Source organism: Syngnathus leptorhynchus, chromosome 3 (genome assembly GCF_054491065.1).
Source record: "Syngnathus leptorhynchus isolate UIUO chromosome 3, UIUO_Slep, whole genome shotgun sequence".
Classification (NCBI taxonomy): domain Eukaryota; kingdom Metazoa; phylum Chordata; class Actinopteri; order Syngnathiformes; family Syngnathidae; genus Syngnathus; species Syngnathus leptorhynchus.
In genome coordinates, this window is record NC_141197.1 from 8686416 (window position 1) to 8701821 (window position 15406).

At 39.9% G+C, this 15406-nt stretch overlaps 1 protein-coding gene across 1 annotated transcript; it reads left to right on the plus strand.

The window, feature by feature from the left end:
• The first annotated feature begins 242 nt into the window (after positions 1-242).
• On the plus strand, positions 243-14323 carry ttc17 (tetratricopeptide repeat domain 17). Its single transcript, XM_085906915.1, has 25 exons — positions 243-508; positions 915-1004; positions 1428-1597; positions 1771-1882; positions 2570-2701; positions 2877-2986; positions 3083-3230; positions 3949-4088; positions 4527-4687; positions 5101-5213; positions 5405-5557; positions 6044-6159; positions 6240-6396; positions 6516-6587; positions 7429-7653; positions 8014-8233; positions 8831-8950; positions 9431-9717; positions 9830-9983; positions 10070-10190; positions 10803-10962; positions 11058-11141; positions 11911-12030; positions 13208-13351; positions 13443-14323. The coding sequence occupies exons 1-25, from the start codon at positions 341-343 to the stop codon at positions 13572-13574; spliced, it is 3609 nt and encodes a 1202-aa protein (XP_085763041.1). The 5' UTR covers positions 243-340; the 3' UTR covers positions 13575-14323.
• The last annotated feature ends 1083 nt before the right edge of the window (positions 14324-15406 follow it).

Below are 15406 nucleotides of genomic sequence, written 5' to 3' on the forward strand. Positions count from 1 at the left end.
TCAATTGACTGATTTTGAAGAACAATTCACGATTCAGTGATTATATCGATCCAATGAAAGTCACCGGACTTACAAATGAACTTTTTTTTTCTTAGAGTTTTCCAGTCCGAATCTTCATATAGATTGTTCCAGTGGGGGAAAAAAGATGCTGCAAGTATGGTTGGAAACAATAAAATTTCTCTTACAGTACGCACACAACAATTTGTGCTTCTTTGCTAAAAGACCCCATTGTGGTTATCACGTGAGTTTGTTTCGGTCTTTTGGGGTGCTAAGTGAGTTGAGCGCCACGATGCGGTCGGAGGCCGCTCAGCTGCTGCCACAGCGCTAAGGAGACAGAAAAATGGCGGACATCGAGAAAATCTGTCTGGACTCCTTTCCCTGTCGAGTCAGCTGTTCGCGAAAAACGTTTCGGGGAAAGCTTTTCATTCTCCTCTGCATACTCATCGTGGACGCCGGAGACGCCACGACCCACTGGGTTGTCACGGAGGATGGAAAAATACAACAGCAAGTATGACAGCTCATTGAGCCTCTATTGCTAGCTCCAGATGCTATCTCTGTTAGCTTTACCAGTAACATATATATTAATTGAGTTTGTTCGCGTTTTAGTCATGTAGTTTTGTTGACTCACTTGAACTATGTCGGATCTGTTTCCCCGCCGAGAAAGTCTGAACGATGTGTAGCAAAGCGCAGATTTGAGTTTACGCGAGGTAGAGTTGGTGAGGTCAAGATGACCAAAACATACCAGCTGTCAGCGTCCCAATATGCGGCTTATAAGTCATTGATTAATAAGCTTAACAGTTGCGATTTGTTTACGTGACAACTCGTCGGGAAGATTTGGAAGGAGAGCATTGAAACTGTGTAGATTAGTGTTATTATTTTGCCTCAAGTTTGATATCTGATTAAACTTGTTGTAGGTTGATTCATCTTTGAATCTCAAGCATCCGCATGACGTGGTAATTTTCATGAGACAAGAGTCTCGTGTTAACTACCTCAAGAAACTGGAGGTGAGTGAGTTTTCCCGATATCTTTTCATTGACAGCTAAGCTTTGTATACCTGGCAAGTGTCTGCCTGTGTTGTTAGTGCACATTCGGAGTATTTGCAAGGTTTGACTCAATCAGGATTTTTGAGCCAATTTCCAATCAGCGGGTTAAAAAAAAATCTTACTTTATTTGTACTGTATTAATACTGTATGTTTAAGGGTAACTAATATAAGAACAATTTGAATTCGTTTTAACTGTTAGACCAAATTGTTTGTGGTCCATTGGCTGTTGAATCCATAAATAAATTTGGTTTAAGTCATTGTCAGTTACGCTTTACTTTGCACTTGGACCGTCTCTTTGTTTGCAGGAGATTACTGTATTTATTTAAATTGAATACGATTATCTCTCTAACACCTCTGACTGTTCCTTTTCTTAATTTTGAGCAGAAGCTGCTAGTGGCACAAAAAATTCACATTGAAGAAAATGAGGACAGGGATACAGGACTAGAGCAGCGACACTACAGAGAGGATGCAGATTGCATTATGGCCAAAGTACCTCTTGGTGACCTCGACCTGTATGATGGCACTTACGTCTCCTTAGAGAGTAAAGATATTCGGTAAGTCTTGCGTATAAAAGCAAAGCACTTCTTTTCCAAAAAACATGTGAGATGTCATGGCTATTTGGAAATGATTTCTTCTCTTCCTCCTTGAGTGACCTTGACTTTACTAATTTCCTTAACAATTGCCTTAATGTATTTAATGAATTGTACTTCTGCCCTCTTGAGCGTAGCCCCGAAGACTATGTGGATTTACTCTCGGCTCTGCCTCCCGATCTGGAAGAGCCAGACTGTGCAAGAGTGTTAGAACTACCTTATAGCATTCATGCGTTCCAGCATCTCAGGGTGAGTATTATGGTCAGCTTGTCATCAGAATATCATAACTTTCAAGTAGATGTGATGTAAAACAAATCTGCATTTGCACAGTCGTACGTAGCGATCGCTGCCGTACAGTTTACGTATCTCTTGAAAGTAGTTTTATTCCTTTTAAAATAATTAAAAGAATAAGCTTGTGTTGGAGTTTGTAAAAGCTTTGTTAAATTTTTGGGTTAAACAATATGCACAGGTGGGTGCAAAGGCATGAAGAAAAGAGAAAATAAGCAAAAAGCACACAATGCTTTTTGAACATACAATATAAATAAAATCTGAAAAAGATACAATTGTCATATAATGTGACTAATTTCACCCATGAAATGTCTGTTTTTGCACCCTCTTCTTGTATATTAATTAATATTCAAAAACTCATTGGCCCTTAGAACTGTTTATAAACCTTTGCTGAAAGGTAGTGCACTGAAAATACACCAGATTTGGTAACATTATGAATAATTGTGATGAATAACAGTGATGCCAATATAGATTAAAAAAAAATCAGGATTCCTATTTTGGTCAAAATTGTGCAGCTCTAATATTACTGTAGTTGTATGGAATTCTTTATTGCAGTACTGTTAAGGAACACGTATTCTGTGTTATGCAAGAATGTCTTGGTGTATGCACCTGACTTAACATGTCTGTTTTCTTACTGATATATTCCAGGGTGTGCAAGAGAGGGCAAACCTTACCTCCCCATTACTTTCCAAGGAGGACCCAATTTATAATGCTTTGTCACATAAACTGGGCCACAGTATAGACGTGGTAGGCCATCGCATCCATCAAGCATTACTGAGGGTAAGCGCTTGACATTTTGTTACAAGCACATCATGTGAAAAACCTCTGGCTCTTTGTATTAATATGTTTGCAAGCTATCAAAAGGACTACTGTGTGAAATATTAAACGAAAGAAGCTCCAGCGGTCAGAAGAGTATTCCAACACAAAAATGTAATCATGTGTCTGTATGTTCCAGAATACATCATCATGGGTGCTGTACAACATGGCTTCATTCTTTTGGCGTATGAAGAACGAGCCTCAAAGGGCAATGGATTGTGTGGTTCGCGCTCTGCACTTTTCCCTCAGGTATCGTCAGCCTCATCACAAGGATACTTCAATTGAGTGTGCTTGCTGGAGAGCAGCCACATATGTTCATATTCCCTCGCTTTTGTGTGTCTTTAGGCCTCACAAGGATATAGCCCTGGTGAATATGGCCAACATCCTGCACCGTGCTCATTTCTCAGCAGATGCTGCCGTTCTCGCCCATGCTGCCTTGGACCTGCCCTCTGACTTGTTTACCAGTCACTACACCTTGGGAAACATTTATGCTGTGAGTTAGAAATGGCCCACATTACTGCATTAGTGCCAGTTTTATCTAAAAACAGCAAGGTTCACTTTGTATTATCTACACCCCCAAAATATCGCACAATGACTTTTCTTTTTACGGTCAGTGGAATGATGAAATACAATACACAATACAATATAATACACCTTTATTTATACAGCAATCCCTCATTTTTAGCTGGGGTTACGTTCCGAAAAGAACCCGTGATAGGCAAAATCTGTGAAGTTGAAACTTTTTTTTTTTTTTAACCATTATTGTACATCTATAACCTTGAAACCAAAGAACAAAACCTATTTTCATGCCCAGGCATTTGTTTAACTTACAAAAGTAAACAGTTTCTTACAAATAACTACAGTAAAATGATCATTTGAATCATCAATACAAAGTATGTACTATATAGTCGTAGAAATTACTGTGCTGCTGTGGCCTGACTCCTCTCTTAAGTGTCTTTTTCTTCTGAAGCAATAACACGGTGAAAAAAAATCAGTGAAACGTGATATAGCGAGGTATTACTGTATCGCGCTTTCACAACAGTTTTCACCATAACATAGAGCTTTAGAAAGACATGTTCATATAAGTGCCTTTAGACTGATACACAGCATATCAAAAGGTCAGTTTTTATATTGTAAGATATATTGTTCACCGAAAACCAGCAATGTGCAATCTACAAATCTGTTTGTTCCGACATTCTCTGCCCTACCAGATGCTTGGGGAATACAACCACTCAGTGTTGTGTTATGAACAGGCATTACAGGCTCAGCCAGGCTTTGATTTGGCCTTGAGGAGGAAGCATGCCGTGCTGTGCCAGCAAAAGCTTGAGCAGCGCCTAGAAGCCCAGCACAGGTATGAACTTGCTCGTGTCTATTTTAACAAACGTTCAACATAACTACTTAAGAAGTGCGTAGTCTGATTGTTTTTAATTGCTTACATTTGATTGTGACTTGAGGAATATTTTTTTTGTTGCGAGTGCAATATTTCATTAGGCTACTCCTTTCCCTCTAAATGGTGCTTTGTGTGTGTTTCATTCTGGTTTTTGATTACCTGAAATGGTTTGTGACATCTTGGGTGAAGACAATCTTTACAAACAGTAAACCACCAAAATGCTGCAAACATGACTATATGACTAAAACACTGCCCAACTTTCACCACAAGGTTTAGAACAGATTTTCTCTTGTCTTTTTCTTGATACAAACATGTGAAACTCAATCATGCAGTTAAGCCATAACATTTTTTTTCTATATGATTGTATATGTAACTGTAATTATGGTTCCCTATGTATAGGTCACTTCAGAGAACCCTGAACGAGCTCAAGGAATACCAAAAGCAGCATGACCACTACCTTCGCCAGCAGGAGGCACTCGATAAACACAAGCTGTTGCAGGAAGAGCAGATCCTGCACAACATTATCCATGAGACCCAAATGGCCAAAGAATCTCAACTTGGTAAAATGCCAATCATGGTATCAAAATGGACATAGTTTGTGTTTAATCATTTAAAATGCATTTTTCATAACTAACCAAGCACATGAGTTTAGGAGTACACTTGACAAATTTGATTCCTGCTCGGTGGCCGCACGCATGTAGGTGTGGCTGGTTGTTTATCTCTATATGTGCCCTTTGACTGTCTGGTGACCAGTTCAGGGTTTAGTTTGCCTTTTGCCCGATATCAGCTGGGAGAGGCTCCAGCCCTCTATGCAACCCTGAACAGGATAAGAGATTTTGAAAATAGATGGATGGACATAAAACATTGGAAGCGAATGTAATGCTTTAAAGTGATGTAATAATATTAGTTAGCAAATTTACTTAAAAACAACAGATCCAACAATTGTTTTAATCTAAGTATTTTATTGGCACAGGGAACCATCAAATTTGCCGACTGGGTCAACAGCAGCGCAGCCTTCACTGCCCGTTTGATCTGCCTGTGCGCTATCACCGTGGTGACCTGTTTGAACATGTCCATTTTGTCCAAGTAAGTGTTGTCAGTATTGACAGTAGGGCTGCACAATATTGGAAAAACATGCCATGTGACATGGTTGTTGAATATAGCAATATTTGACGTGTACCTCAAGAAATTAAATGTTCATTATCGAATGAACAAAGTGTTTTTTTCTAATGTGGCAAATAAGTCAGCTGGTATTATTGGCCTTTTTGTCTTCATAGTTTGGCGAAGAGATATCAGTGGCATCCAGTGTGGCACTTGTGTCAGATCAGAGTTCAAACCAGTCAACACGCAGCCCTCAGCTCCATCCTTCTGTGTCAGGTGACCAGGACCCTGTTGCTGCCCTCTGGAGCAGTCATCATGATGACACACAGGCAAGATGGATACAGTAATTACAGTTGAATGTTGTTTACAGCAAACTCTCTTTTCACACTTTAAATTGTGACATTTTGAATACATTTTATACCTTTGAGAGTTGAAAGGTTATTGCGCATTAAACAATTGTACAGTAAATATAGTACCACTTTTAAAAACAAAACACTCTTAGCTAATGCTAATCTGTTCATCCCCCAAAAACGTAATGCAGGTATTCTTAGCTGTAACATAGTGTTTTAAAGGTGAGGCGTTCAAAACAACGTGTTCGCCAACAAATAATCAGGGATGCAGGGTTTGTTTAACTTCATGGTTGAACCAACCCTCCAGAGACTCAACAATTTTTTATTTACAAGCCAAGTAAATTTTCACCAATTCACTCCTCTTGAATTGTTCAACAAGTTGAAATTTGACACTTTACATTACACTTGGTCTTGAGTTGTTCAGTAAAATTGATTTTACCTCATGAATTCATGTTTATTTTGTAGGATATGCAGAAGTTGTTGTGGCCTCAGAGGTCATACTGCATTAGTGAATACCCAAGTGTCCCCGCTGCACATTTATTGCCAACATACCACCTTTTGTCTGAAACCAAGAATCATAGGCAAGTACGCACATTCAAGATCTGTGTGTATTTTGTGGGTTGGTAATGCAACTAATTGTATTCTATCTGTGCACATCCAGCCCAGTAGCATCTGTCCTTTATAGGACTCATAGTCCTCCTCAAACAGTGGCCCTGCCAGAGTGTGGTTCTCTCGCCCAAGTACATTCTCCACCTTTGCCTTCTTCACTGGACTGGCTTCTGGAAGACAGGATGCTTCCAGATCCCTATGCCTCCCAGGTGTCTGTTTGCTGATGGTTTTTTTTCTGTTTAATTCCTAACTAAACTGTTAGACGCAACATTGTATCTTGCAGTTGTGTAAAAAAGAGCTGAAAAATCATCATTTTGTGTGATTACAGATATTACAGCTCCGGAGTGATGGTTGGACATTGGAACAAATTGGTTCCAGAATTGCTGAAATGATGAAATTAGTAAGCAAGATCCCCATAAAACACAATACTTTGAGATGCTAATCTCACAATGTGTACATTATCCTCATGCATACCTTTGTCACGACAACAGACCGATACAGAGTCTGCATCACTGCAGACGGTTAGTCAATCTGCTTGTCGATCTCCTGTCACTCATGAACAAGAAGACTCCAAGATGCTTGAATTATACCAAAATGCTTCGACTGCGCCTAGGAGTTCTCTCCCTAAAGGTTATGAACAGAATCAATGACAAAGGGCAGCCTTGGCGGAGTCCAACCCTCACTGGAAAATAATCCAATTTAATCCAATGCAAACCACGCTTTGACATCAGTGGTTCATAGAGCCTCGTATCAGGGACTTCAGTACCTACATCCCCAGAGCCATCTTATGTAGCCCGGGGTTTGGACGGCCAAGGTCTCTGCGTCCGGCCGGCGCCCAGTTCACATTGCACCCATTCCTTATGGCCCCTCTCACAGGCAATGAGTCATTGAGCAGGAGGAGCTCGTTTTGAGCTGAGCCCAGCCGGGTCCCGGGGGTACAGGCCCACCCGCCAGGCACTCGCTTTAGATGCCCACCTCCAGACCTGACCCGCGTCCAGGCAAGGGAAAACGTCCTCCAATAATTGGGGTCTTTTGAGCCATGCTTTGTGTGATACCATACATAGGACCTATTTTCATTCTGTCAAGGGCATAAAGCCCAGAAAACTTAACTCTTAGGATCATTGGGACACACATACCCCTCTATCACAATAAGATGACGGCTCAGGGAGGAGGCACATCTTCCATAAAAAACATGCTCCATGTTTCTGACTGACGCCACTAAGAAGGTATTGTTTGTGCAGGACAAATTATACAGCTGGCAGATCTACAATGAAGCATCTCTATTCTGGCGGGCCCAAGGAAATGGCAGTCGTGCCCTCCAATGTCTGCGGCAAGTGTGGATGAAAACCCCACCATCCCACCGCCATTTGCCCCTCACAAATGCTGCTAATTTGATGCTACATTATGGATTGACCACCCAATCGCAAACACTGGTGGAGCAATCGCTGGCTTACAATGCAACTGAGGTAACTACACATGGGTTTGTCACTTTCTTGTAATATTGTAGGAAAAGCAAACCAAATTGGCACCTGCCAACTAATCAGTAGTACATAACCTGAAACATGTTTTTGGGGGGGACTGAAGTGGCCACTGAGTTTAGAGCTGGGATTTGCAACTTAAATGCTATCATTTTTCATCATTGCTACTGCACGGGGTCACGTAGGACCATACACTTACACCTTAGCCAGTTGTATTACAAAATTGCTATTTTAAACATTAAGTGGATGAATACTTTTTCACTGCACTGTATTAATGTGTGTATTTCACACTGTTCAGTACCAAAACTACATTTTGATATTTGTACACCTTCACTTTTCTTCCACCAGCCCCATGCACTCCTCAGCTTGGTGAGCTTGCAGTTGGCCCAGGGCAATGTGACAGGGGCTCTAGCCTTGTTTCGCCACACACTGATGACAGCTGTGTCCTCCGCGACTTCCTCCTCATCCTTTGGTGCCTGTCAACAGTGTCGTGCCAGCATACCTCTTTTGCGTTGTCTACAGTTTTATCCCTTCCTTTATAATCTTTCAAACCAACAACCCTGCTCACGTGAGTAACTTTGGTACAAATGGTCTCGCCACTACATACTCACTTTTGAGCACCAGCTCCAGGCTTGGCTTCATAGTGTCCTGGGTCTGTGGAGGGAAATAATTGGTCAATTTTTAGCCTGAAGGTGTAAACCACACACACACACTTCTTTCTTCATATCCGGGAAGTGAAATGTCTTTTGAAGTAGAGAAATGTTACTTCTCAATTCGTATTTAAACCTGTCGAAAATAGCTGACGCTAAACTTAGATGTGTCCAAATTTTACTCTGCATCGCCAATTCGTCCACAAAGGACATAAACTATATGGTAAACACATGACACACCCTTAGAATAGAAATCTTCTCAAATTGATGTGCTGTTTTTCCATGTCATATGACACTTTAATCAGGCTCTACCGTTATTCCCATATTTGACATTCACAGCAGTTTTCCACAGCCAAAGAGAAATTGATGTGAATATTTTACAGAATCTTTAGTTGTGTATTTTTTTTTACACTTAATTAGGTAATTGATTGAAACCGATAAGATCATCATATTACCGGACCATTGATCAGTCAGTATTTAATCTAATGGCTTTGACCCAATGTGTGTTGGTCCAGAGGGTTCTGCTTGCGGTGCTGAAGATGAACTTGCCATCCAGCTGGAGGAGTGGGGGGGTGATGAAGATAAACAGCAGACTTCTTCCATTTCAGCCATAGAGGACTCTCTCCTCTTTGAAAGTATGAATTTTATCGAAGGTTACTGTCAGAAAACTTTAAAAAGTTGTGAGGATACTTTTTCTAGCACCCAACGGGAATCCCAAAAAATCTTAAGAAGCAACCACAATATCATAGTTGTCATAAACGTGCCATTTGCATTATGTCTTTAAATGTTTTTTACAGTTACAGTTGGCATACCTTATTTTTGTACTTGATAATATTTCTACCCAGTGGTCTTAATTTTTGTTTTTACAACATTCACTGCCTCTGTACTTTTAAAGGAGGCATTTTGCTTGGTTGTTCCCAACTATAATAATGACATCGGTGATGTGCTCTGGTCACTATACCCCAACTAACATTTTTTTCCACCAACCAAATGTATTTTATGTGCAGTCTGTTATCGTTGCATCAAAGTAATATCTAAAATTCCAATAAGTTCAATAAATATTCCTGGTATCAGTACTTGTTCATCCAATTGCAGTTTCTGTTTCTTTGCTACAGAGGTCATCTTGGACACAAATGGGTCTGGTGAAGCTGCGGGAAAACGGCAGGCTGCTCACTCTTCTTCAAGGACAACTCCCTCACTCACAGATGGAGGGGCTGAAGGTGAGGAGGAGTGGCAGCTCAAAGAAGACCTGATGGGAGCTTTTGAGGGGGCTTTGGATGTCGGTGGCAAACGAGGTGACTTACGAGGAATCCGGGTGCTCAAGAATGACCGTGTGATGGGGCCCCGTGGTGGTGGAGGGCCCTGCTTTGGAAACTGTGAGGATGATGACGGTTCAGAATGGGTAATGGCTCATACTCCTACTCCATAAAAATTGACCACGTAGAATAAGCCGCAATAATAAACCTATTATTTGGCCTTTTTTTTTTTATTGTATCTTTGATGTTAATTATCAGATCACCTTTCAAGTAAAGAGAGTAAGAAAGACAAAGGCGGATGGGTCTGAGAATGTGGCCATCTCTGATGATAGGCAGGGTACGGACCCAGCGTCTGAAGGACATTCTATTCTGGAGATTAGCGGACCAACTATTCCATCAGCAGGTCCTCCAGGTACCATTGACTTAAGCCAATGTGAATTAAGGACAAGTGCCAAAAGGGTGCTGGACTCTTAAATCTACTTCTTCTTCTTTGAGCAGGCCGCTGGAGGGATTATACAAGGCTTGGCTGGCCAGGGCCAGAGGAGTGTCAGCGCACACGAAGGGTCGACCTCACCACTGCAGCTAGCACCTGGCTCGCCGTGTCGGCCAAGAACATCGAGTAAGCTTTTTTCCCGTGACTTTTTATCTAGATGGTAAATTTCCACGTTATCCAACAATGAAGGTAATGCTCATGAGTTTGAGCTTGTGTTTTCTGTTACTCTGATTAATATAGCAGAGATGTGTTCGTTTCCAGCGGAATGGATTGCGGGTTGTTGTGTATTGAGCGAGGAACTAGCTCAAAACTTACTTCAGATAGCTAGCCCTTCAACTTAATACCTGATTATAGAGATTTGGTATCCCCTTAAAAGTGTCTACCAGGCAGACTTTTACTATCTTCTCTCTAAACCTAATGAAGTTGTCGACTTACCTGATCCCCTTCACCCAAAGGTTTTGCTGGAAAAACATGTTTTAGGAGGAAACCAGAAAAAACAAATTCTCGGAGTGCAAACCCAACCACAAGCGCAGTAGTCACTTGCATTTACCATCCCCAAGTATCCTGTCTGTATCCACGCTTACAAACATTCTTAATCGGTTTCTACAAAGAGGGTGTCCTTGATGTATATGGAGTGTGTTCTTGCCACAACTACATAACTCAAATCTGTACATGAATAGGAATTTACAATCCAATCTGACAATCATCTTTTCTGTTTTCAATGCTTCCTTCCCCCAGCATCACAGAGCATATAGATTTTGCTACCCCACTCCAGGAGCCAGCTGTCGAGCCTTTATGCAATGCAAACCTCGCCGCCAGTATGCACACCCTTGACCACCTCACAGGCATGGCTAATCGAGCCACCATCCACTACACAGGAGAAAGCCAACTCAGTGAGGTAGGCCAAACAACAGGTCAAATGCTAAAATAAAAATCATCATCAAATACTCAAAGTATATTATCGTAACATAATTTTGATGTCCCTGACCTCAGGTTCTGCAAAACCTTGGTAAAGAAGAATTCTCTCCTCAGTCCTTTGAACAGGTGGGGACTCGAATTGCTAAAGTATTGGAGAAGGTAAGTCGGAATTTAAATCAAAGTGGCCTTTATGTTGTTACGACATTTAGTATTAAAGGGGAAAGAACGCTTGCACTGAAGCGTGCTTTTGAGATCAAGATGTATTTAGAAAAAAATGACAAAAAATGACAAAAAATTAACTGCGAGGTCATAGTGTTGGATACCGAACGGAATTTTCAGCTGACAAAAAGGGCATACCACCATTTTTAAGTACCGGTATCTGGGTTTGGAGTTGCAGCCAAGTGTATTTTCTCATAGTCCACTTCTATCATGCACTTTTCGATAGCTGCCAGCCAATCAGAGTAATCAATTGTCACAGATGACCATCACGATTTTGCAGGTTAGGGTGCACTGTGATCGATGCCTCATTCATTAAAACCCTATCTAAAAAGTACAATAACACAAATAAATTCCTCACAATTGTAGGTATTATTTACTTACTACATGTGTTCCTGGTTATATGACGGTTGTGTTGGGCAAGAGTAGTATATGTGTGCATTTTATCCAGTAAAACGATAACTGTGGATGGCATGATAAACAATGACCAGTATCGGACCAGTATCGACTTTCCCTCGTAAATTCACGATACCTTGAAATAGACTGGTATTGACCCGATATTCCACTCTCATTTACTTATTTTGAAGTTTTTTTTCCATCGTTTTTATATTGAGGTATATGCTGATATAATGTCAGTCAAAATTTGGGATTTGTGACAATCATTGTGGCCTTTTAAATCAAATGTTTTACTGAGAATCTGATTTTTTTCTAGAACCAGACATCATGGGTCTTATCCAGTATGGCTGCACTTTATTGGAGAGTGAAAGGTCAAGGGAAGAGAGCAATTGACTGCTTACGACAGGCTCTCAATTACGCACCCTATCACATGAAGGTAAGTAATCCCTCAGCCTTTAGCATTGGTCAATGAGATATTTCTCCCTCCGATTTTTTTAAATTAGCGCATTCGTCCTTTGTGGTGGTGTGAAACTTCCTCCCTGCAGTATTGCATCAATTTGGAATTGATTTATAATGGGTCTGTATTCAGAAAGACAGTCAAAAAAAACCTAATCAAAATTAGAAATAATTGTGGCTCTTTTAGTTACTAAGATTAGAAATATTGCTTTTGCCTGCTCTCACTATGTAAACCCTCCCCTGTAAATGTGGGTGAAATAATCAGTTCTTAAATATGATACAAATATAAATTATAATGATCAAATTGATATATTTGGGCAAATAAAATTAAATGACAATAGCAATTTGTTTGAACTCTTGACTTTGAATGTTGTTCTGCTGAGCACCTTAGGTGACACAGAAGAAAACTAAATGTTTGTGGGCCCGTGCAGAGTGTTTATTCATATTAATTTCTTTCTGGGTCAACTTTAGGGTAAAGAAAGTGTCCCAAAGCTTGTCCAATTGTGTTGTTTATGTAAAAATAGTGACACCAAGTGGACAAACATTATAACTGCACCTCTCCCCCACAAATTGGCAGTTGTACTCATGATCCACTGTATTTAAGACCATTTGCTGGCTTTCTTTTCAATCATGTTGTGGACCATATCAGCAACTTAATCGCAACATAAATCATAATAAAATGTGCGTGTATTTCCTGCTTAGTCTGTTTGAATTAATGTCTTGTTTTTATACAATACAGCAATGGGGATTTGGAAAAAAAACTTTTTTATAGTTCAATTGTCAACTAGTAGAAAAAACAATTGACAGGTCTATTGGTTATTAAAGTAATCTTAAATCAACACCTCTAAAATTGAAAAATGCACTGCAAATTCATGTGATTGGGTTCGGCCTAACACTCCTAGAATACTGAGAATTCATTCTCTCTTGAAAGTAGTATTTGATCGCAGAGTAGTGGTTAAAAGAAATTTATTTAAAAAACATGGAATTCAATTCAAGGTCCATTGCACGGTATTCCAGTACTAATAAAGTACCGCCCTGCAAAATGAAACTACACTCTGTGTTGTCCCAGTCACAGGTAGCTTCCGTGTATTGCAACTTGACATGAATTTGGTATTTTGTCGTTCCTAATGTGTTTTTTTTTCCCCACTCTTAACCAGGATGTTCCCCTTATCAGCCTGGCCAACATCTTTCAGAATGCTCGACTGTGGGAGGATGCTCTTACAGTTGCTCGTATGGCTGTTGAAATTACGCCACACTTTGTGGTGAACCACTTCACTCTTGCCAATGTCTACATCGCTATGGTAAATCAATCATTATTTTCACCCCACTTGGATCAATGAAGTGGATGAGCCCGTATGAACACATTCTTTCTGTTTTTTTTGTTTATGGCAGGAGGAATTTGAAAAAGCAATTTATTGGTATGAGTCCACGTTGAAACTGCAGCCAGAGTTTGCCCCTGCCAAAGACCGCCTGAGAACCATTCAGTGTTACCTTCTTACCAAGAGAGAACGTCGTCATCCTTAATCAAAGTTGTCAGCATCGTACCCACAATAGATAAATAGCACACATATGTTCTTGTTAGAGCCTGCAGTTAACTTGTGCAAAAGGAAAAACTGGCGGTCGTTTCCCTTACATTCAGCCTCTTTTAAGTGCTCCAACAGCTACAGGATTCAAAACACTTACAGTAAGTCACAAAGTGCACAGTTCTAACACTTTAGGTTTGAAAATGTGGAAGGGAAGTCAAATTTGGCAAATATGCACTACTATTGATTATGACCTTTTAATATGGATGCAAGAGTTGGCATTAAGAATAAAAGGGAAAACCATAACCATTGTTCTACAATTACAAAATACAGCAATACCAAAATGTGTGCACCATGTGGCCGAGGAGACAGTGCTGTGTTTTAAATGTATTTGAACGATAAGTTTCAATTGAAAGGGTTACAACAATGTATTATGTCCATCAAGTCGTTGCAGAGAAGGAATGTGGAATGTGCTTCAAATCTCAGTAGTCAGATAGTTTTCAACAATATATGCCCTCATTGTTTCCGCTCATGAAATGGACGGTAATTTTCGCACTTTTGTCATCATTCCTATTTATATGGGACCTAAAAAAAAATATTTGCTCAAAGCTAATTTAATGAAAAAGTAAAAAAAAAACTTAATTATGCTGCGTTTGCTTTTAAAGGTAATTATCAGACAAAGAAAAAAATGGATTTCCTTCTGGCCATAGAAAGTGGAATCTGTATTAAATGTACAATATTAAAGGCAGTATGTGGATTTCAACTGATGTTTTTGCATCATTTATTTCTCTTTGGGAAATAAAAAGCACATAGATAGCTTACCTCTATGCTTGTAAGCGTCGAACTAACCACATGGTGGCATCGTCAGACTTTTTTCAAGAAACCGCTGTTTGATTCAAAACCAGGACGGATCCAGTTATATTTTGAATCATTAGCGCTTGCCACCTGTGATCTTGCATTAAACAAACCCGTCTTTGTGATTACAAGGTCACCTTATGTGCTACATATTATGAGCTAATTGTCTTGAATACTTTGGCTCTGTTATAGTCAACGATTTTCATCGGATGCATGCCAATGATTTTACGTCACTAAAACCTGCTGAGGATCTACTTCAGTGGCCAAGATGCTTCAAAAATAACTCAAGGTTCTGGTGCTACTTTTAGCACATTTTCAAGGATGCATCTTGAAAATGATGCTTGCCGTGCAGAGAGACAAGGGCAATTGACATCTTATAAAATGCTGTAAGATCAAGACTTTTTAAACAAGAACCTTTATTGATTGGATGACCTTGATTAAATCATAGTACCTAAATTCAGTTTAAACAGAGCATGTAAGTTCGATCTGTCTTTCACTTTATTTCAAGTTTAGGTGCAACACAAGCTTAACATTTTCATACAATTACTCGCTCTTGTTTTCTGTTAGCGTATTTGTACTTAGTCAAGACCTCTTTTTGTCCAGGTTAAGCTGGTGGAAATTCACTGCTGGCTATGACTTAGTATCTAAAATTCAGTAATGAAGGGTATCAATTGGCATTCTACCATCAGGAGACACACCCATGTACAGCTTTGTGTCATCTGTCTATACCTACAAAGAAACAATCTCTGCTGAGAGATTTAAACTAGTCAAAAATGTGCCACAGAGGCCAATCAAGTTGTGGAGTCTGTTTAATAAAAATCTGTTTTATTGGCCTGTTGGGCTGCCAGGTGATCAGCTATCACACAACTCACAATCTGGTCTGCTATTGGAGGGCCATTATGATTGTGAAACCATATAATTGTCTCATCATATTACGTAGTATACATAAATAATTGATGGATAAATGGTCTTGAAATG

Bases quoted from the DNA above. Each gene is read 5' to 3' on its own strand.
- ttc17 (XM_085906915.1), top strand. From the start codon at position 341: ATGGCGGACATCGAGAAAATCTGTCTGGACTCCTTTCCCTGTCGAGTC. The intron at 5,214-5,404 runs GTAAGTGTTGTC...TTGTCTTCATAG, and splicing joins AACATGTCCATTTTGTCCAA to TTTGGCGAAGAGATATCAGT. The intron at 7,654-8,013 runs GTAACTACACAT...TTCTTCCACCAG, and splicing joins TGGCTTACAATGCAACTGAG to CCCCATGCACTCCTCAGCTT.